The following is a 24,040-nucleotide window of genomic DNA, read 5'->3' on the forward strand; positions in this document are numbered from 1 at the left end:
AAAGAAAGAAAGAAAGAAAGAAAGAAAGAAAGAAAGAAAGAAAGAAAGAAAGAAAGAAAGAAAGAAAGAAAGAAAGAAAGAAAGAAAGAAAGAAAGAAAGAAAGAAAGAAAGAAAGAAAGAAAGAAAGAAGAGGAGGAGGAGGAGGAAGAGGAAGAAGAAGAAGCAGCAGCAGCCAGGATAACAATTATGATCTCAGACAAAACTAGATCTAATTAATAGAGATAAGTAAGATATGCTAAAAGGAACCATAGATAATGAAGTAATATCAGTACTAAATATATATGCACCAAATGGTATAGCATCAAAATTCTTCAATGAAATGTTAAATGAGTTACAGGAGGAAATAAAGAGTAAAACTATACCAGTGGGAGACCTTAACTTTCCCCTCTTAAAACTAGAAAAGTCTAATAAAAAAATAAACAAGAAAGAATATAAGGAGATGAATAGAATTTTAGAAGAGTTAGGTATAATAGACCTCTGGAGAAAACTGAATGGGAACGGAAAGGAATAAAACTTTTTCTCAATGATACATGGCACTTACATAAAAATTGGCCCTGTATTAGGGCATAAAAACATCACAACCAAATGCAGAATAGCAAAAATTTAAATGTATTTTTTTTGGATCATAATGCAATGAAAATAACATTCAATTAAAAGCTGAGAAAACCTAGATTGAAAATTAATTGGAAACTAAATAGTCCTAAAGAATGAGTGGATCAAAGAACAAATTATAAAAATAATCAATAATTTCATAACAAGAATGAGATCAAACAATAAAATTTATAGAATGTAACCAAAGCAATACTTTAAATGAAAATTCATCTCTTAACACTTAAACCAATAAAATAGAAAAAGAACAAATCAATGCAGGTCATGTAACTAAAAAAAGCTAGAAAGAAGACAAACTAAAAACTCTAATTAAAGACCAAATGAAAAATTAAAGGAGAGATGAACAAAACTGTAAACCAGAAAACCATTGAACTAATAAGTAAAACTAGGAGCTGATTTTATTTTAAAAACATAGATAAACCATCAACTAATTTGACTTAAAAGAAAGAAAACCAAGCTTCCAATATCAAAAACAAAAAGGATAAATTCACAATGAGAATGAAATCAAAGCAATTATTAGGAGCTATTTTGCTCAATTATATGCCAACAAATCTGATAATCCAAGTGAAACAAATGAATATTTACAAAAATACAAATTGTCCAGATTGACAGGAGAGGAGGTAGAATAGTAAAATAACCTCATCTCTGAAAAAGAAATTGAATAAGCCATCAATAAGCTCCCTAGAAAATATCTCTAGAGCCAGATGGGTTCATAAGTGAATTTTACCAAACACTTAAAGAACAATTAATTCCAATCTTTTATAAACTATTTGGGGGAAAAAACATAGAGAGGAAATCCTTCCAAATTCATTTTATGACAATGATGCTGATAACTAAACTAGGAAGAATGAAAAAAATAGATGTAGCAAAAAGCTTTTGACAAAACAACTCATTCCTATTAAAATTTCTAGGAAACATAGAAATCAATGAAGCTTTCCTTAAAAAGGTTAAGTAATATCTATGTAAAACCAACAGCAAGTATTATATGTAACAGGGATAAGTTAGAAACCTTCTCAGTAAGGTCAAGAGTGAAGTATGGATGCTCATTATCACCACTATGATTCAATATTGTACAAAAATGATAGCTATAGCAATAAAAGAAGAAAAAGAAATAGTAGGGATTAGAATAGTCAAAGAGGAAATAAAACTCTCACCCTTTGCAGATGATAGGATGATATATTTGAAGAATCTCAGAGAATTAACTCTAAAAATATCTGGTCAAAATAATCAATAACTTTAGTGAAATTGTAGGATATAAAATAAACTCACATAAAGCATCAGAATTTATATGTGTATGTGTATACATATATACATATATAGATTATCAACAAAGTCTGGCAGCAAGAGGTAGAAAAAGAAATTCCATCTAAAATAACAGTAGACAACATATAATACTTGGGAGTCTGTTTGCCAAGATAAACCCAGGAACTATGTGAACAGAATTTTTACACAAAGTCAGAGCTAAACAATTATAAAAATAATAATTTCTCTTGGCTGAGCCAATATAATAATAAAAATTACAACTCTACCTAAATTAATATGTTTATTTAGTGCCATACCAATCAAACTACCAAAAATTATTTTTATAGAGCTAGAAAAAAAAAAGAAAATTCATCTGGAATAACAAAAGCCAAGACTATCAAAGGAATTAATGGGGAGCGGGGGAATATGAAAGTGGGTAGCCCAGCATTATCAGATCTCAAAATGTATTATATAGTGGTAATTATCAAAACAATTTGGTATTGGATAAGAAATAGACTGGTGAATCAGTGGAATAAATTAGGTATACAGTGCATAGTAGAAAATTACCATTGCCATCTTGTGTTTGATAAATACAAAGATCCAAACTTTTTTAGCAAGAACTCAATATTTGACAAAAACTGCTGGGAAAACTGGAAAACAATTTGGCAGAAACTAGATTTAGACCAACACATCATACCATATACTAAGTATACCAACAAAAGGTCAAAATGGGTATATGATTTAGACATGGCAAATCAGGGGAGCATGGAATACTTTATTTATCAGATCTATGAATAATGGAAGAATTTATTACCAAACAAGAGACAGAGAGCATTACAAGATTGTAAGATGTACAATTTTGATTACATTATTAAATTATGTATTTGTTTATAATATTATCTGTGGTTACATGATTTATAATTTTTCCAACCCCTCTCCCCTCCCCTCCTCCTGGAGCTGACAAGCTATTCCACTACATGTATCATTGTTCAAAACCTATTTCCATATTATTTATACTTGCAATAGATTGATCTTTTAACACTAAAACCCCAATCATATCCCCATCAAACCACACTATCGATCGTATGTTTCTCTTCTGCTCTTCTACTCCCACGGTTCTTTCTCTGGATGTGGATAGCATTCTTTCTCATAATTTCCTCTGGAATGTCCTGGATCATTGCATTGCAGCTAGTAGAAAAGTCTGTTAAATTCGATTGTACCGCAGTGTATAAGTCTCGGTGTACAATGTTCTCCTGCTTCTGGATCAATTCTTGGAGGTCTTTCCAGTTCACATAGAAGTCCTCCATTTCATCAATTCCTTTCAGCACAATAGTATTCCATCACCATCAGATATCACTATTTGTTCAGCTATTCTCCAATTGATGGGCACCCCAATTGCATTAAATTTTAAAAGGTTTTGTACAAACAAAATCAATATAGTCAAGATTTTTTTTAAATAGCAGAAAACTGACCAAAAAAATTTACAGCAAGTTTTTTCTGATAAAGGCCTCATCTCTCAAATATATAGAGAACTGAGTCAAATATATGAGAATATGAGTAATTCTCCAGTTGATAGACAAAGGGTATAAACAGGAAGAAATCAAAGCTATCCATGGTCATATGAAAAAATGCTCTCTTAATTAGAGAAATGCCAATTAAAACAAATCTCCTGCACTATCTGATATCCATCAGACTGGCTAATGTAACAGAAAAGAAAAATGGCAAATATTGCTGAGGATTTGGGAAAACTGGGATGCAAATGCCCTACAGGTGGAGTTGTGTACTGATCTAATTGCTCTGGAGAGCAATTTGGAACTATGTTATAAAACTGCATATCTGTTGACCTAGCAATATCATTCCTCAGTCTGTATCCCAAAGAGATCAAAAGAAAAGAAAAAGGACCTACTTATACAAAAATATAACAACTCTTTTTGTAATAGTAAAGAACTGGAAATTGAGGAGATGTTCATCTATCGGGGATAACTAAACAAGTTGTGGTATATAATGATGATGGAATACTATTGTGCTAAAGGAAATGATGAGTAGGATGCAGAAAAACCTGACAAGACTTATATGAACTGCTGTGAAATGAAGTGAGCAAAACTAGGAAAGCACTGTACAAAGTAACAACAATATTATACACAGTGATCTGTGTATGGGACTTAGTAAGTATGGGACTTAGTTATTTTCTACAAAACAAAGATCCAACGACAATTCTGAAAGACCTATCATGAAAAATACTATCCACTTTCAGAGAAGGAACTGATGGAATCTGAATGCAGATCGAAGCATACTGTTTTTAAACTTTATTTTTCTTGGGTGGTTGTTGTGTTTCCATTTGTATTTTCCTTCACAACATGACTAACATGGAAATGTTTTGCATGAGTGCACATGTATAATATTTATCAAATTGCTTAGCTTCTCAATGAGGGGAGAGGGAATGGAGAGAAGGAGAGAATTTGGAAGTCAAAATTCTTTTTAAAAAAGGATAAGATGGTTTTTATATGCAATTGGAAAAAATAAAATGGAAAATTTGAAAATTTGTACTGTATATTCAAAATACTTTTTTTAAGTGTGTATAGATGGGGAAGAGTATTATAACTTTAGCTTCTCTGTTTAGCTTGGAGAAGAAAATATTTGTGAGGCATATAATAACTAGCTTTAAGTATTTAGGATATGCTTTGAAAAGTAGTTGTACTTATAGAGTTGGCCTTGAAGGGAAGAACCCAGAAACAACACATGACAGTTATGAAAAACAATCTTTGAACCCAATGCAAAAGCATACACATGAGATGAAATGTTAGGTGTGAGAAAAAGTTAAGTAGGTCACTTTATTTTTATTTAAAGTTTTTTATTTTACCAATTACATGTAATAAAAATTTTCCACAAAAGTTTTCTGTAGTTACATGATTCAAACTGTTTCCCTTCCTCCCTTCCCTCCTTGCCCCCCAACCCTGGAAATAGTAAGCAATTTCAAAACCTGTTTCATTTTTGTAAGAAAATAATCACACAGAACCAAAACCCCAAAATAACCCTCCCTAAAAACAAGTCCTTCAGAATTGTCCTGGATCATTGCTTTGCTGAGAGTAGACAAATCTATCACAGTTGATCATTCCACAATATTGCTTTTACTGTGCACAATATTTTCCTGGTTCTGCTTATTTCACTCTGCATCAATTCATGTAAGTCTTTCCAGCTCTCTCTCTGAAATCACCTGGTTCATTGTTTCTTACAACACCATATTACAACACTACCATATAGTGGTATTCCATCACCACTATATATCACAATTTGTTCAGCCATTCCCCAATTGATGAACATCCCCTTAATTTCCAGTTCTTTGCTGTTATAACTATTTTTATACAAGTAGGTCCTTCCCCTCTCCCCACCCTTTTTAAAATCTCTTTGGGATATAGACCTAGTATTTGTATTACAGGGTATGGATTATGTTATAGCCCTTTGGGCATAGTTCCGATTTGTCCTCCAGAATGGTTGGGTCAATTCACAACTCTACCAACAGTGCAATTAGTGTCCCAGTTTTGCCACATCCCCTCCAATATTTATCACTTTACTATTATATTGGCCAATTCAATAGGTATAATAAAGTGGTACCTCAGAGTTGTTTTAATTTTCATTTCTCTAATCAAGAGTGATTTGGAATATTTTTTTCATATGATAGCTTTGACTTCTTCATCTTAAAATTGTTTGTCCATGTCCTATGACCATTTGTCAATTGGGGAATGATTTGTATTCTTATAATTTTGACTTCATTCTCAAAATATTTGAGAAATGAGATCTTTATCAGAGAAATTTGTTATAAAATTTTTCCCCAGTTTTTTGTTTCCCTCCTAATCTTGGTTACATTGGTTTTGTTTGTACAAAATCTTTTTAATTTAATATAACAAAAACTTCATTTTACATCTTGTAATGTTTTCTCTCTCATTTAGTCATAAATTCTTCCTTTCTCCATAAATCTGAAAGGAAAACTATTCTATGTTGCCTCAATTTACTTTTTCTGGTTCTATAATATAATTTTTGGTAATTTGATTGATATAGAACTGAATAGGTAAATTAGTTTAGGTAGAATTGTCACTTTTATTATATTAGTTTGTCCTTAAGTAGGACATTTTACCTGGAACCAAGAGTACATAATGAGGAAATAATGTGTATTCAGACTGAAAACAAATAGCCTATGAAGAACATTAAATGACAAGCAAGGAGTTTGTATTTTATCTTGGAGGGAATAAAAAGGCACTGAAGCTTTTGAGTGAAGGAATGAAATAATCAGTGCTTTGCTTCAGCAGTATCTATCTGGCAGCTATATGGAGGATGGATTGGAATGGGGAAGTGATTTGTGACAGGAAGAAAAATTCAAAGGTTTTTTAACATTAGTCTAGATAAGGGGTAATAAGAACCTTAATTAGTGTAGTTATGGTATAAGTAGAGAAAAGCGGAGTAAGTATGGGAGCAACTGTAGAAGCAGAATCAATAGGATTTAGGAATTGATTGATTATGAAGTATGAGAGAAAATAGAGTTGAGTATGACTCAGTTTATAAACCTTGGTGATTAGAAATATAGTGGTAGCCTCGGTAGAAACAAGGAAGTTAGAAGAAGAGTTTGGATTAGGAAAAAGAAGGTAAATTTTGTCTTAGATATGCAGAATTTGAGGTTCCTATGGATGTCCAATAGGTAGTTGTCCTATAGTGCAGATGTCCAATAGGTAGTTGGAGATATGATGCTGGAACTCAGTAGTCATCTTCATAAAGATGATAGCTGACCCATGGGAGCTGATAAAATCACTAAGAGGGAATGCCAAAAGACAAAAGAAGAGGTTCCAAGACAGTCCTAGAATATACCCAAGTACTGGGGTGAAGATTAGGAGGATGATACTGCAGAAGAGACAGAGAATGATGGGTCAGAGAAAGAGCGGTAGAGAAAGAGCGGTGTCACAAAAATCCAGGGAGAAAAGAGTATCCATGTTTAACAACAAAGGACATAGGTTCAAATCCCAGGTTTTCAAGTTAATATCTCTGACCCTGGACAAATGACCAATAATCTTAGAATCATAGGATCATAGTTGTAGAGAACTACAGACCCTCCACTCCAACCTTGTATCATAATATTAATGTGGAGATTAAAGTGTACCAATAATGTAAAAAAGTGTTATTTGGGGTATTTCCCAATGCAAGATATAAATATTTTCACTGGTGCCACATATAAAGCTTTGTTGAAGTCTGAAGAGTATACATTGCAAGACTTAGGAGTCTGTTCAAGTTAACATAACCATGTTGAAGGGTAATTTTGTATTTGAAGAAGTCATATATGTCATGTATTGAGAGTGTAACTACTGTGTGCTAAGACACTGTAAAAGGTAAAGTCTCCAAAGACCTCCTCTAATCTCTCCCACCAAAACAAACAAATCAAAAAAATCTCTGCCTTTAACTAAGTTACATTCTACTAGTAAAGCTGTCAGTCATTTTTTTTTCAGCTTGTCTGACCTTTTGTGATCACATTTGGGGTTTTCCTGGCAAAGATTTTGAAGTGGTTTGCCATTTCCTCCTCTAGATCATTTTACAGATGAAGGAAAATGGGTTAAGTGACTTGCCTACAGCCACAAAGTTACTAAATGTCTTAGGCCAGATTTGAACTCAGAAAGATTCATCTTCCTGACTCCAGGCTAGACATTCTATCACCATACCACCTCAATGCCCACATTCTCCTAGGAAGAAACATACAAACATACATATATACAAACCCGGCCTCAGCCACTTCCCAACTGTGTGACCCTGGGCAAGTCACTTGACCCCCATTGCCCACCCTTACCAATCTTCCACCTATGAGACAATACACCGAAGTACAAGGGTTAAAAAAAAAAAACAAAAAGCATACATATATACCCACACACAGAAACAAATAAATAAAAATGCAAAGAATCTTTTAACTGATAGACCACTAATAAATAACTAGGGGGCATTTTGAAGAAGACTCCTTGATTCATAATGTATGTTACAACATCCCAGGACAAGGGGATACTATTCTCTTTAATTTATCAGAGTCCCAAGTGTAGATTATAAAATTTACTGGGGATTGGAAGAGATCTCCAAAAATGAAGTGATGGCTTTATCTTTTGTGATGTGTTCATTTGACCTGGTTCCTTTTGGTCACATCTTCTATATTAGTATCCCATATTCATCATCCTTTAGATCTAAAGGTTACTGAAGAGTTTGTTAACTTAGAAAAAACACAAAACTATGAAATAGTCAGAAAAGCCACTCTTTAATTTAGGAAAAGGGGGAACAGGGCTAATTAGGCCTCCACTCAGAGCCTTGGGCCACAGGGCTTATGCAGAGTCGAGGATTGAACACTGCTTGCTCTGCTCCCTGACCCCCCTGGGAGTGACACCGCGCTAGATGACAACTCCAAGGAACAAAAGAAATTGGGGAACTTATATACCATTTGGGAAGATCCAGGGGCTGGGGAAGATGATTGACATTATCATACTGACGGGATACAATCAAGCCTGTGTGTAAATAGAATTAGTTCATCCTCATTCATTGTTAGACTCTAGCCATCAGAAATAATGTCATCCCACCCAACTTAGTGGGGAGGAGATTAGTTACCCACATGTGACAATAAGTAACAAATCAAGAACAAGGGACTACTCTTTGGGCAGTCCAAAACAGTGTCGAGGCTGCCATTTGTCCGCTTGAAATTAGAGGTGGACGCAGGAAGTGATGGGGTAACTTCCTGTGGAGGCAGTTGGGGCTTTGAACTTGGAGTAGAAGGATCTCTGCTGAGACCTCAGCGGGCTTCCCTCTGAATTGTCACGTGGGTAAGTTAGGCTGACTTCCCTTCGCCTCCCTTGGTGTTTCTGGAGGCTCTCGCCCTGTCCTGGACCAGAGTTTCTCTCTCTCTATTTCCCTACCTTCAATCTTCCTAATTGTAAATAAACTTCTATAAAAGGCATTCTGACTTGGGTCTATTTTTAATTATGGAATCACGCTAATCTTATTCCTGGTGACCACCATACTTTAAATATATCTAAATTCCCCTCACACCTGGGAAAGGAATCCTAGCCAGAGGCTAGGTTGTAAGGGAAGGGGCTACTTTCAATGGATACTAATGGATGGTTCCTGCCCAGACATGTCTTCCTGGGAAAGGGTCTCTGATACAATGGGGAAGACTACCTAAGACAAAAGGGTATTTAGCATTTACCTTGGGGTCCATTATTCAGTCTGCAACTGCTAGTCTGGGATTCCCTTCAGAGTGGATTCTCACCAGAACAGGGAACAAGCACAAGCTTTGGAGGTCTCCAACCTACAAGCTATTCCTAAAACTTGGGGTTCATCAGATCTCACTAGGCCACAAGTTTGGGGTCTCTAGATTCCACATCGATAAGTTGATTTCCTGGCCTTTACCTTATTCACATTATGTGTGAGACATGTTAAGCCACAAATACTTCACCTTTGCAAAGCTTACACATTGTTGATTCTGGGAATGAATTCTAACTTGATTTGTCCTTCAACATTGTGAGTTAAGTGGGAAGAAGTCAAGATGATGTGTCTTTTTTTTTAATCTACAGGTGCTACAAGTGTCATTGTGGGTCATCCTCTGGACACAGTTAAGGTATGAAGAATGCAGATCCTCATGACCATTTTGAAGGATAAAGTATAACTGCTATGCAGGATAAAACTTTTACTACTTAATACTTTCTGTGTTATAAATGTTTTCTTTCTTTGGGGAGTGGAGCGGACAGGTAGGTAGGGAAAAAGGGAAAGAAGAGAGGTAAGTATCTTTATTTCTGTGAGAAATTAGCAAAGCTGGTTTTGCCTTGTCTTGCACCAAAGATCCAGAAGCAAAAGAACTGTAAAGAGAACTAAACGACCAAGATTGCAAATTAAGAATTATAGAGATTTACTTATATGAAAAAGGGAGAGCTGAATTGGAAATTCTTTAACCAGCTGATTTATTTTGCATAGAGTTTTATGGGAATAACTAGTTAATACTTTCTGGTGCTTCTAGGAGATGAGCATGAGAAGCACTGGGGGTGGGTCACACTGCCTAAAAGAAATTAACTGTCCACCTAAAGGGCCCCAATCCAAAATGTCTCCTTTCAAGATTCAAAGGACTCTGCTGTCTAGAAGTTCTAGTTCCCTTTCTTGGATATTCTCAAATTGATTCTCAAACCCATTTTTAAAAGTATTCTAAAACAAAGAATCATACATTTAGAGCTAGAAGATACCTTAGAAGCCATTGTTAACCTGGAAAAAAACACAGAACTACTAAAGTAGTCAGCAAAAAACAAATCTTTAATCAGGAAGGAGATAGGTCCAATAATAGATTGCTACCCAGAGCCAAGAGCCACAAACTACACAGAGTCAACACCCTGGAGTTCTGGGGATGGTATTTCTGGGAGAATATACCACGAGAGATGATTCTCTGAAGAGTGGCAGAACTTGGGGGTCTTTTATACACTCTGGAGAAATTGGTACAGCAAGCATGCATAGACAAGCTGCAAGCAAGCTGCAAAGAGGCATCAGGGAGAGGTCAACTACTATGTATACAAAAGGAAAAGGTCAAACCAAAAACTAGGCTTCCTGAGAGAAGGCTTTAATATAATAGGAGAAGCTACTAAGACAAATAAGGGTACTCAACCTTTGACTCTCCCTGCCAGTCCCACCCAAACTAAGGTCACCAAACACTTCACTGTCTATAGTTCAGACCAAAACAGGTGTGCCTGGTACTTAAGTTCTCAAGGAGCAGGGGCAAACTTAAAACTTGCAGAAAACCCAGTTGACACCATCAAATGCAACCTCTCATTTTACAAATTAAGAAGGGATATGGCTAAGTGACCTACCCACAGTTACAAAGTAAGTATCTGTGTTGAGATTCAAACTCAAGTCTGACACAAGCCAGTATTCAAGCATGCCATCTAAATGCCTTGTTATTGAAGTAAGTGAGGAGATGAGAGTGTCAACCTTGAAAAACACAGAACCACCAAAGTAGTTAGAAAGAACAAGTCTTGAATCAGGACAAGGAAGACAATGCTCTAATTGACCTCTACACAGAGTCAAGCGCTAGATATTACATAAAGACAAAGCTCTGGGACTCTGGGAACAATGTCTGTAGGAAAAACCTCCTGGAAAAAAGATTTTCCAATGAGCTGAAGAACTTGGGGTCTTACATACCTTTTAGAGAATATAGGATAGGGAGGTTTAATTGATAGGCTATTCAATGGGCACAAAGGAAAGAGAAGTCAAGATGAACTCCCTGGTTCAGGCCCCTGATACAATGGGAGAAACTTCTAATACAAAAGGATTGCATCTACTAATTCCATCTAGGCTGAGATTATTAGGTAGGTTAAGGTTTATTGTTCAGTCTAAGACAAGGTCAGTCTGGGAATTCCCTTAAAGCAAGCTCCCAGGAGACCAGGACAAACTTCGATATTTTATAAACAAAGTTGACAGACTCAATACTTAGAATCAATTCTCTGATGAAAGGTAAAGGTTTTTTGCAACCAGTGACACAGACCTCTTTTCTGTTCTTTAAAAGATATATTCTGGGGGCAGCTGGGTGGGTCAGTGGATTGAGAGCCAGGCCTAGAGATGGAAGGTTCTAGGTTCAAACCTAGCCTCAGACACTTCTTAGCTGTGTGACCCTGGGCAGGTCACTTGACTCCCATTGCCTAGCCCTTACCACTCTTCTGCCTTGTAGCCAATGCACAGTATTGACTCCAAGATGGATGGTAAGGATTTAAAATAGACAAAAAAATAAATGAATGAATAAACAAACAAACAAACAAACAAATGAAAATATATTCTATCTCCCTACTCCAAGCATTTTTTCACTGGCTGTCCCCCCAAGCTTGGAATTCTTATCCTTCTCATTTCTGTTTCTTGGCTTCCCTGGCTTTCTTGAAGCCTTAGCCCTAACTTCTTTTTTTTTTTTAATTAAATTAAATTTTCCTTTTTTCCCCCATCTTTTAATTAATTAACTAATTAATTTCAGATATTTTCCCATGGTTACATGATTCGTGTTCTTTCCCTCCCCTACTCCCTCCACCCTCCTGTAGCCAAGGAGCAATTCCACTGGGTTATACTGGATCATTGTTCAAAATCAGAGTCAAGATGGACACTTTGAAGCAGCAAAAGTCCAATCCTCTGTGAAAACCCTTCCACACCAATGAAAAACAAAGTGCTTCAAGGGGACAGAAAACCAAATCTAACAATAGGACAGAGTTGGGGGATCCTCCTGCTCTATTAAACTTAAAAGGTACACAAAGAAGCCTGAATTCTTGGGTTTAAGGAAAAGGAAAAAGGAAGGTCCCAGGACTCCTCTCCCACTTTCTGTGCTGAGTCTCCAGTGGTCTCTGGAATCTCAGGACAGGGACTCCAGTCTGGAGGGAGTACTTTGCTGCCACATCTATGCCAGGCTTGGGGCTGTGACCACAGCCAACAGGAAGACAGCTGGAGGAGAGGCACAGAGGGGAGGACAGCCTCATCTCAGCCATCACTTTCCATCTTGGGCCTCCTGGCACATCCAGCTCTGCAGATTAGCTCCACCCCAGCTTAATATAGTCTATCAACAGGGCAGATTAGAAAACTTCAGAGGGCAGGGAAGCTCAGTATCTAACACCCTTCCCCCACTGACTGCTCTGAGAGCCACAGGGTAAAGACTGCATCCACAACAGAGTACATTGATAACAGGGCAGGAAGCACAGCTCCCTTTAGCCTCCACACCTTCACCTACACTGGTGATAGCAAACCTATGACACATGTGTCAGCACTGACACACATAGCCATTTTCTATGGCACATGGCCATATGTGGCCTCATGCCAAGGATGAAACATTTGCTGTGGTGTAGTGTAGACACTGTGCACTATAGATGACAATTCTACCTATATTAATTTGCCTGTTTTGGTTTATTAAATACAGTTGTATATTAAAATTATACTTTTTGTTATTTAAAATGTAAATATTGCAAAATTATGGTGTGTTTTTTTTTCTCAAAATGACACACCACTCAAGTTATGCTTAGTTTTTTGGTGAATTCTGACACACCAAGCTCAAAAGATTGCCCATCACTGACCTGCACCTTCACTTTCTGCTGCCAGCCAGAGAAGATCTGACCTCAGGACTCACTAATACTCCAACTGCCTGATCTAGTCAGTCACCAGAGCAGAGAAGAAGCCCCTTCAGGACAGAATAGCCTAAACCCACAGATCCAGCAAACAAACAGAGGAGCAAGATTACAGCCAATGACAGAGGGGGAAAGAAGGAACAAATATGAGTAAACAACAGAAAAAGAAAAAAATTACAGTTGACAGCTTCTATCCAAGTAATGAACAAAGAGCAAATGGAACAGAGGAGGACCAAGGAACACCAAGAAAAAATGCAGAAACTCCAACAAATTGGACACCGGCTTTGGAAGAACTCAAAACACAATTCAAAAAACAATAGAGGCTGAAGACAATTGGGAAAGAACTTAAAAAGCAAAATAAGTCATCTGGAAACAGAGGCACATGAATTAAAACAAGAAAACAGTGTCTTGAAAGCCAGAATTTACCACCTTGAAAATGAGGCAAAGAAAGTGAAAGGTGACCTACAAAGAAAAACAGGCCAGAAGGAGAAGGATGACCGAAAAACCACAGAAATCCTCCAGTTCACCATTCCTTTCATCACCATCAGATATCACAATTTGTTCAGTCATTCCCCAAATGATGGACACCCCCTCATTTTCCAATTTTTTTGCCACCACAAAAAGCGTGGCTACAAATATTTTTGTGCAAGTATTTTTCCCTATTATTTCTTTGGGGTAAAAACGCAGCAGTGGTATTGTTGGATCAAAGAGCAGGCATTATTTTAAAGCCCTTTGAACATAATTCCAAATTGCCCTCCAGAATGATTGTGATCAATTCACAACACCACCAACCATGTTTTAGTGTCCCAATTTTGCCACATCCCTCCAACTTTTATCATTTTCCTTTGATGCCATATCAGTCAGTTTGCTGAGTATAAGTGGTACTTCAGAGTTGTTTAATTTGTATTTCTCTAATCAGGAGGGATTTAGAGCACTTTTTCATGTGCTTATTGATAGTTTTGATTTCTTCATGTGAAAACTGCCTGTTCATGCCCCTTGACCATTTGTTGATTGGGAATGGCTTGATTTTTTTTGTAAATTTGACTTATTTCCTTTTATATTTGGGAAATTAAACCTTTGTCAGAGAGTTTTGTTACAAAAATGTTTTCCCAGTTTGTTGCTTTCCTTCTAATTTGGTTACATTAGTCCAATTCTGTTTTTTAAGAATTTTTCTTCGTTGTATTTTTGTGCCTCTTTTACCAATTGACCTTTGCTTTTTTAATGATTTTCTGTGTCTTTTACCAAACAATTCTTTTTTCATGATTTTCTTGTATCACTCTTATTTGTTTTCCCCAATTTTTCTTCTACCTCTTTTATTTGATTTTTGCTATCATTTTTGAGCTTTTCCATCAATTCTTTTTTGGACTTAAAAACAATTCATATTTTTCTTCGGGCATTGGATGCAGCAATATTGACTTTGTTATCATCTTCTGAGTGTGTGTTTTGCTCTTCCCTGTCATCAAAATAACTTTCAATATTGTTTATTTTTTGTTGTTGTTTACTCATTTTTCAGCCTTATTCTTGTCTTTTAATTAAAATTAAATTTAATTAAAATTAAAAAAAAAATGTTAGTGCTGAGCTCTGTACCTGTGGTGAAGGGAACACTGTTCTAAACTTCAGGTTCTTTATGAAGCTGCCTTCAGAGTTTAGCTTTGGAGACCCATAGGTTTTTAGTTCTTCTAACATGGTTTGTCTTAAGAAGAGGTGTGTTTAATACTTTCCTGCCCTGCGTTCTCATCTGTGAGTAACTTCTAGAACTCTCTTCTGCCTTAAAACTGTGACCATGATCCCCTGATTCCTAGTGAAATATGTAAGTTATCTGATCGTGTATTGTTGTTGACCGTGAGATACCAAGGTTGAAGGTATCCCACAATGAGAATAGGCACCTCTGAGACAGTGCACTTAACCAACTCTCAGACAGGTTATGAAAACAAGTTTATTTCAAACACAGTCACTTGGAAGGGAGAATTAGGTAAGGATGCCCTAAGCTAATGGTTTCTAGCTATTCCAACCCCACAATTCTATGGGTCCCATGAGAGACCGTTTTTGTTTTCTTCAGGCTAACTTAACTACACTGATCTAGCTATGAAAACTCACTAACTTTCTACCTGTGCTTCTAATACTCTCAGATACTAGTTTAAGTAAATTAAATACTACTCCAGGTAGTCAGATTGATCCTTAGGGATCTGGGCCCAAGATGGCTTCAGGGATTTCTCACACTCAGGCTACTGGCTTGCCAACAGCTTTTCTTCACAGATGTCAGGAACCACTCAGGACACAGGATCTCACAGGAACACAGGTAGATAGAAATGTGGAGACAGGGATTGACAAAATCTTCCACCAGGATATCAGGATCTCTGGAGAGCTGGAAATCAGGAATCTTTGGCTTCCCAGGGAACAGGTAGGCTCCCTCCCACTTGACTCAGACCCACCAAGCAACACAGGAAGTAACCTCTCCAAGCTCTCTCAAGGATAGGAACCAATGGCCCCAACTGCCTCAGTGTGTCTACTTTTAAGAAGTCCCCAGATTCTGGAATATCCCTTTTAGTTCTGTACATGCGACAACTTCCCTCTTTGCAAAGTTTTGATTTTATTTTTTTGTCTCTTTTGCAAAGTCTTTTTTTTTTCTTTCTTTCTCCTAACACTAGCTATAAATTTTTGGAGCATAGGTATTCAACTGGGTAGTTCTTTCTCTACTCCAAAAAATTATGGTCAACTTTTTTTTTAAAACCCTTAACTTCTGTGTATTGGCTCCTAGGTGGAAGAGTGGTAAGGGTGGGCAATGGGGGTCAAGTGCCTTGCCCAGGGTCACACAGCTGGGAAGTGTCTGAGCCCGGATTTGAACCTAGGACCTCCCATCTCTAGGCTTGACTCTCAATCCACTGAGCTACCAGCTGCTCCCTATGGTCAACTTTTTAATATTTGTCATAACTATCTTATAGGATTGATAAAGTAGGCACAGTATTTCACAAACCTCAAACTACCACATAAATTTTAGTTGTCATCATCATTACTAATTATTTTCATGCTATTGAAACTAAGGAGTTGTAATCTACATCCCTAGAAGATCAAAGACAAAAATAAGAAGAGGGAGAAGAAAGAGGAGAAATAGAGATTTGGAAAAAGGAGAGAATAGAATGAGATATTTTCAATGAAAAGAGAAGCAGTTGCCTTTGGTAAGGATGAGCATGAAAAGAGGGTAAGCCCTGTGTTACGGGCTTAGATCAGAAGGACTAGATTGCTCACCCTTGAGTTAATGAATTGCATTTAATCAGGGAATTCAATGTATAAGTAAAACTCTTTTTAGCAGCTCTAGATTAGAATTATATTTTCCTTATCTGAATTTCTATTGTTTGTTTTGGTTGTCAGTTTCATCATTTTAAAGCTATGACTTCCTTTAACTTGTTAACCAATTTATCATATTTTTATGTTTTATTTCCCCAAATAGACTGTGAGCTCCCTGAGTGAAGAACCTACAATTTTGTGTTTCTTCCCCAGTCCGAGTTCAATTCCCAGCTTTGCTACTGTATAGGTGCCCTTACTTAACTTATTTCCTCTTCATGGACCTTGCTTTCCTCATCTGGAAAATAAAGAAACTGGACTTAATTATGTCTAGAGTCCCTCATTGCTCTAAAATTTTGTGATCCTGTGATTCTAAATTCTCACCGCTTCTAAATCTCTCAACAGACTCGCTTACAAGCTGGAGTAGGATATGGAAACACACTGAATTGTGTTGTCACTGTGTATAAAAAGGAAAGTGTAAGTACCCTGTTTTGTGTTTGTGTGTATATGTGTGTGTGATCATGTATATGCATGATAAAATTGCCTGAGTAAAAGAGACATGAAAATGGAAGTGGTAAAATCTTTCATTAAAAACTGTTTTACAAAGGGCAGCTAAGTGACTCAGTGGATAGACAGCCAGACCTGGAGATGGGAGGTACTGGTTTCAAATCAGGGCTCAGACACTTCTGAGCTGTGTGACGCTGGGCAAGTCACTTAACCCCCATTGCCCAGCCCTTACTGTAATACTGCCTTAGAATCACTACATACTATTGATTCTAAGACCAAAGCTAAGGGTTTTTAAGAAAAGAAGTATTTTAAAGAGCAATAAAGCACAAAGTATCCAGGGACTTTTTGTAGCATGGAGTATTCCTTACCATAGTGAAATCCATGTTCATTGTTTTTGAAGGCTTAATAAATTATCTTTTCTGGATATTTCATCCTTTTGCTGTTTTTCTTTTAGTTGAACTATTGACCTGCTGTGTAATTTCTAACCACAGTAATGCAATTAAGAAAAACTGAGACTCCAAGCCATAAAGAAATAGGTTTATTCAGAGAGGTCTCCCAATAAAGCCGGACTTCTGATCAAGACCAAAAGACCCTCCAGCACTGTAAGAGACCTTCCTATAAACACCAAGGAATTAAACAATTTTTATGTCAGTACAAAAATAGTCCAATGCAATAGTTATACCCACCTAAAAATAGAGGTACACAGAAGCAATGTTCATTGGTTAGAACAACAGGAAATACTTCTTATTGGTACAAGAAGTCATTTGACAATGACTTTAGAGTCACTTGATAGAAGAGGAGGGAGTGGGGGAGCCTGGACTAGTGATGCAAAGATAAGAGTAGGTGGTGTTGGGTGGTACCAGGCTTCGAACCCTGGATCAGGCCTAGTAATGTATACTAGATCACAAGTTCAAGACCATAATTATTGCTGAGGGTGCATGATATAACAACTTTGAAGGCTAGGGCTGACACTAAGGCCTATGCTAAAGCAGTTATTTACTTAATTCAAAACCTTAATACTTATACTAAAATAATCACAAAAAGCCTTCTAAAATCGTGACTTATGCTAACTATCTTAGAATTACAATTATAATTATCTCAAGACTATTACTAACATTAAAATCTAATCCCCATATAAGGGGGTAGCGGATTTTTCACTCACAGACCCATCAACCATGTATTAATATGGACTCTTCATTCTAGACAGGAGGATCTCTAGGACAGATAATTGTCATCCTTGAGTTCTAGAGCAAGACCATTTGACTTATCATCATAAGATTGCTTGGAGGCTTAGAACCCAAGGTTATAAACTTGATAAAATTGGTTAAATAATAAATAAACCATAAGAAAACATTGAAGCCCCTCCACTTCCACCCCTGCTACCTTGGAGTAGAGAATGTTTTTCTTATAGGTTTTACTTAAATGCTTGTTGCATTGAAGATTTTTGAAGTTTGTGTATAGTGGAAGATGTTATATGTTTAGTACTGTCAGGAAGGAGTAGCTAGAAGCTTCAAACTAATTATGAGGCTTAAGGCATTTTGCCTCCCTCCATTCCCTCCAGGAGCTGGGGGATCATGGCTATCAAATATCTATTGAAATCCTGCCTGATTTTGCTGAATTGTATTTTTTCTCTTTCTTCCTTTCTTCTTTGTTATTAGTGGATGTCTTGCTATGTAGGGTAAGAGAGAAGAAATATATTAAGAAATGAAAGTAATTTAAAAGCCAAAGATACTGCTTTAAAGCTTTAAGTTACTTATGGCAAAGTCTTTTTTTCCTTACATAATTTGGGAAAACAGTCTTTTTAAATGAATTTAGGTCTCAAAAGATGATAGCCTGGACCTGTTAAATAGTTTGCTTTGTGTCATTTGGTTCAATAGGATGAAACTTATTTTATTAAGTCTTCAGAGTGCTTTTTTATGGACCTAGTTATAGGGTCAGTAGGGCATGTGTGCCGTAACAGTTATTTGAAAAAACTCATCACTAGAAATCTGATAATAAGGTTTCAGACTATTTCAGCCACAGTGATGCATTAAAATATTCTATTAAGGTGAAAGTGGTTGTGATGTGCATTGGTGGCAGAAATACCCACAAAAAATCATAGATCTTTAAAAGGTTGAAGCATAAATAATTATCTTTAAGAAGGCCATTCCCTCTCTAAAATTAAGTAATTGAACTATATGTCTTATATTTTTATTCCATTCACAAAGTATAACATTTTGTATTTGGGGCATCCTCAAAAATGCTAGTATTTCTTGTCTCCATATTGGCCAATGCCACAGACTCACCCAAGATAAATGGCTTGACCATGGGCTTTCTGCCACTGTGGAAATTCTTAACAAAGGGAGGAATTTAACCAAAAAGTAACATTTTAAACTTGGGAAAGAATCCTAGTTCTTTTTAGGTTAGATTTTGTCTATGTTCATATCTGTGTGTGTATGTGTACCTGTCCTGAATTCAGAGTATACAGGAATATAGTTCATATGGGTACAAACTGAAGTGACTAGGCATAATCTAGAAGCCTCTCATTAGCGTTGTTATCTTTAATGTGAAGAGCACATTTGCAAACACACATACAAACACAACTATAATTCGTCAAATCCATGTTGAATCCATGGAACTAAAAATTGACCAAAATTTGCCTTTGATATCACATAGCCCAAATGAAATTGATAACTCTAAAAATAGTTTTCAGCAGTAATTCAGCAACTCAACCTTTAGATCTCATCAAAATTCTGTTCATATTCATTGACCTTCCCCATAACCAATGTCCCTTCTGATAGAATGTAAGTTCCTTGAGCAGACAACAAGGAACTATTTCATTTTTATCTATGTATATACCCAAGGCCTAGACCACTTCCCGGATTAAGTGCATAGCAAGTACTTACCATGAGAATTAAAACTTAAGACCAGGATGTATCAACTGATGAAGCACATTTTTAAAAAACCATAATGAGAAGAAAAATAGAGATAATCAGATGAAAATTTTTATTTGGAAGTAAAGTTCATATTAAAAGTTAATACTAAAAATAATAACATTAATTTCAATCAATTGATATATGCGATCATTCTAATCTTAATAAATGTTTATTGATTGATTGATTCTCTACTTTTACCCTTAAGACATCTCTAGGACTTCCTGCTTTCCATTTTTATTTTCCTGGACCTGTAAATTAATCTGTTTAGGGAACTTTCAGTGTGGAAAGTCCTTCCATTGATACATGTTGGCAAGTCACCTGTAATTTACTATCTTAGAGACTTACCTGGGGAATCTTGGAAGTTTATGACTAAGAGGTAGTCACATAGCTTATATGGTTCAGAGACAGGACCTAAATTCAAGTCATCCTGACTCCAAGCTCTCTATCTACCACTCTACATTACCTCCTTTTCCATAAGAAAATATAAATATTTACCAAGACAGTTAAGAACACTAAATCTACCCCACAAATTGTTTCTTATGGAAACAAATGATGTAACTAGATAAAGCTAAATGTAGATTGGTAGAGTGGTAAATTGAATAAAAACTAAATGACCTTCCCTAGGCCTGATCAGAAAGTATACAGGGGACCAAATGGATATAGTTGATATACTTGGGAGGGTTTTTAATGTACCATTTCTTCTACTGGGCAAGTAACTATTACTTGAGCAAACTTTTTCTCTGCATACCTCATAGAGTCAGGTTACAATTAGGGGCATGTTCGTTTATGTTTAATGATTCTGAAAAAAAAAAGTATGCCTGAAACACTTTTAAGTTTGATGTGCATTGTTGACATTTTCCCCATTGCTTCCTAAAGTCTAGATTTGACTTGTAGTATTTGCTGATTTCCAAAGTATAAATGCTCATACCGAAAATTTAATAACGAGATCTTCTGAGTCATTGTAAGCTGGCTCTAGTTTACCTCCCTGGACTAGGCACTACATACCCTGGAAGGTGAAACATATAGAGACTACAGGCTGATGTTTTCTGAGTCTCTGAAAAGAGCTATGAGACCAGCCTTGAATTCTCTTATTTTTAATATTCTTTTTATTCCTCTTTGGTTTTTTTAAAGCATTTTCCTTTCTGAATATTTCCCTCTTCTCTCCCTTTTCTAGCAAGTTGCCCTTTGTAACAAAAATTTAAAAAACAAAGAATAAAAAGTTTCTCTACACCAATCAACTTATCCACTCCTTCTGACAGTATGCACATTATTTCACACCCATAGTCCCTCACTCTGGAAGAAAAGGGAAAGAGATGCATTTTTTAATCCCTTTTCAGAAAATCTAGTTTAAGACTCTGTTCCTATTAACATTTGGTTTATCTCACTGTTAGGTGGCCGGGTTCTTTAAAGGAATGTCTTTTCCGTTGGCAAGCATTGCCGTCTACAGCTCTGTGGTTTTTGGTGTCTTCAGCAATACCCAGAGGTTCCTAACCCAGTACCGCTGTGGAGAGTCTAACCATTCACGATCCCTGTCAGATCTAATTCTGGCTAGTATGGTGTCAGGCGTGGTTTCAGTAGGACTTGGAGGTCCTGTGGACCTGATTAAGATAAGGCTACAGATGCAAACACAGCCCTTTCTTAAAGGTAGGAAGACCAAGTTTTTGTTACATTTCTCTTTTTATATTTGACAGTTTTCTATATTTGTGATATCTATCTGATTCAGTTGTTTAATTAAGTAGTTCTTTATTTTCATTGTTCATTTATGTCTTTTAAATACATCCTTGATTTTAAATGATATAGTGAAAAGAATGATGAATCTGGAGACAGAAGATCTGGGTTCTAATCCCAGTTTTACTATTTACTATTTGTATGGCCTCAGGCAAGGCAATTAACTTCCCTTTCCTTGTAAAACAATTTATAAAACAATCTCTTCCATATTTTAAATCTATTATCTCTGTTATAATTTTAAAAGATTGATCTTCCCATATTTATCATTAATTAATTCAGCAGATATTTACTGAGTAATTTTTTCAAGTGAAATGGTGCAGGGTTCTTCTGATGACTAAGACTATTTCTCTAACCTCAGAGTACCCATAGCATAGCAAAGAGAATAAGGCAAGAATGTAGTTACAATATAGGGCAGCATGTGCTGGCAAGTGTGTAGAGAAGTATGATATGGTCCTTTGCAAGAAATAAAAGGGAAAATTAACAGAGAGCCTTTTTGTAAACACAAGTCAAATTCAAAGACCAAGGGTGGAAATAGATAGTGATGTTCTTAACAATATTTGCCAAATGTATAACTGACCTATTTGCTGTCCATACTGATACTCAGCAAGTAGTGCAAGAATGTATCCCTGAAAAGGTTCCTTTTTAACTATCAGGTAAAATCATGCAAATGGGAACCATAAATAGGCCAAAATAAAACTGCTACATAGCAAAGAATTAAAATGAGGTATTACCATACAATGGAAAGAACCTTGGTCTTGGTGTCAGAAGACCTAGGTTGGAATATTACTCCGCCACTTAATAAGTCTTTCTTCCTTAATTTCCTCAGCTGTAAAATGAAGAGATTTTACTAGGTAAACTCTTAGGTACAGTCTAACTAGAATATTATAATATTCTCTAAGCCTTTGAATCTCACAGGAAATCAAGCAAGCGTTTATTAAGCACCTACTATGTTCCAGATGCTAGAGATTTAAAAAGAAAAGTGATACAAGCCGTTAGAGGGGTGAATTGACTATATAGCATAATTGCCTTCCTTCTTTCCTTCTCTCCTTCCTTCCTTCCTTCTTTCCTTCCTTCCTTCCTTCCTTCCTTACTTCTTTCCTTTCTTCCTTCTTTCCTTCCTTTCTTCCTTCCTTCCTTTGCTCTTCTGTCTTAGTTTCAATCCTAAAACAGAAGAGCTGCAAAGGCTAGGCAATTTGAGTTAAAGTGACTTGCCCTGGGTCACACAGAAATGTCTGTCAGATTTCATGGTTGCCTTTTTATGGAGGATTCCAATTGGTTAATGTCCTTCATAACTAATTAGAGACCTTCTTATGGAACTTCCACAATAGAAAATCAAATCCAGGCCACTGTTCCAAGTGACAGGAGCATACACAAAACACTGGAGAGAAAACTTAGGTGACCAGGAAGCTAGGTCAAAGGATATAGAAAACAATTAGAGAAAAACTAATCCTTTACAGAGGAAGGGGTGGAGGGTAGAAAGCCTGGTAGATATTGGTCTTGTTACATACAATCTCCATGGTGGCATGCTCTCAGGATCTTCTAGCGGACCTTTGACAATCTAAGTTCTTTCAAAGCTTATATTAGGAACTCTTAGCTGATAAGGAGAAAAATATATTCTCCCTATACTATCCATTGGGAAATAAAACTCTTATCTTACCCTTCTGAGGAAGTTAGAAGGGATAAACCAAGGGGAGCAGGGGAGTGGGGAGAACAAAAAAAGGGAGGGGAGAAGGGGGAGGGAATTCATAAGACCTTTAAAAACAAAAAGGAGGGGGGGAAATAAGGGAGGGGGTAGAAAGGGAAGTCAATCAAGGGAGGGGATAAGGGATAGGGTCTTTATAGCGAGCCACTGGTTTTAAAGGAAATAGCTTAAGGAGAAGGGGTAGGAAGGGGGGAGGATTTGAAAATGTCAGCAAATGCACAACTGATGATTATAACTCTGAATGTGAACGGGATGAACTCGCTCATAAAACGGAAGCAAATAGCAGAGTGGATTAGAAACCAAAATCCCACCATATGTTGTCTACAAGAAACACATATGAGGCGGGTGGACATACACAAGTTTAAGGTTCAGGGTTTGAGCAAAATCTTTTGGGCATCAAATGAGAAAAAGAAGGCAGGAGTGGCTATTATGATTTCTGACAAAGCCAAAGTAAAAATAGATATGATTAAAAAAGACAGGGAAGGTCATTACATCCTGATTAAAGGCAGTATAAACAATGAGGAAATAACACTGCTCAATATGTATGCACCAAGTGGCATAGCACCCAAATTCATAAAGGAGAAACTGGCAGAGCTCAAGAAGGAAATAGATAGTAAAACCATACTAGTGGGAGATCTAAATATTCCTCTTTCAGATCTAGATAAATCAAACCGAAAAATAAATAAGAAAGAGGTAAGAGAGGTGAATGAAGTCCTAGAAAAATTAGATCTAATTGATATGTGGAGGAAAATAAATAGGGACAAAAAGGAATACACCTTCTTCTCAGCTGCACATGGCACATTCACAAAGATCGACCATGTTATAGGGCATAGAATCATTGCAAACAAATGCAAAAGAGCAGAAATAATAAATGTAACCTTCTCAGATCATAATGCAATAAAAATAATAATTA

At 36.4% G+C, this 24,040-nt stretch overlaps 1 protein-coding gene across 3 annotated transcripts in view; it reads left to right on the top strand.

Moving 5' to 3' along the window:
- Window positions 1-24,040, top strand: part of SLC25A48 (solute carrier family 25 member 48) — a 78,608-nt gene that overhangs the window by 4,313 nt on the left and 50,255 nt on the right. For all 3 annotated transcript variants that reach the window (XM_044664701.1, XM_044664702.1, XM_044664703.1), the window contains exons 2-4: window positions 9,436-9,479; window positions 16,681-16,752; window positions 21,089-21,341. In XM_044664701.1, the coding sequence (XP_044520636.1) occupies window positions 9,436-9,479; window positions 16,681-16,752; window positions 21,089-21,341 (369 nt within the window). The remainder of the gene's footprint in view (window positions 1-9,435; window positions 9,480-16,680; window positions 16,753-21,088; window positions 21,342-24,040) is intronic.

This window comes from Gracilinanus agilis, chromosome 2, assembly GCF_016433145.1.
Source record: "Gracilinanus agilis isolate LMUSP501 chromosome 2, AgileGrace, whole genome shotgun sequence".
NCBI lineage: Eukaryota > Metazoa > Chordata > Mammalia > Didelphimorphia > Didelphidae > Gracilinanus > Gracilinanus agilis.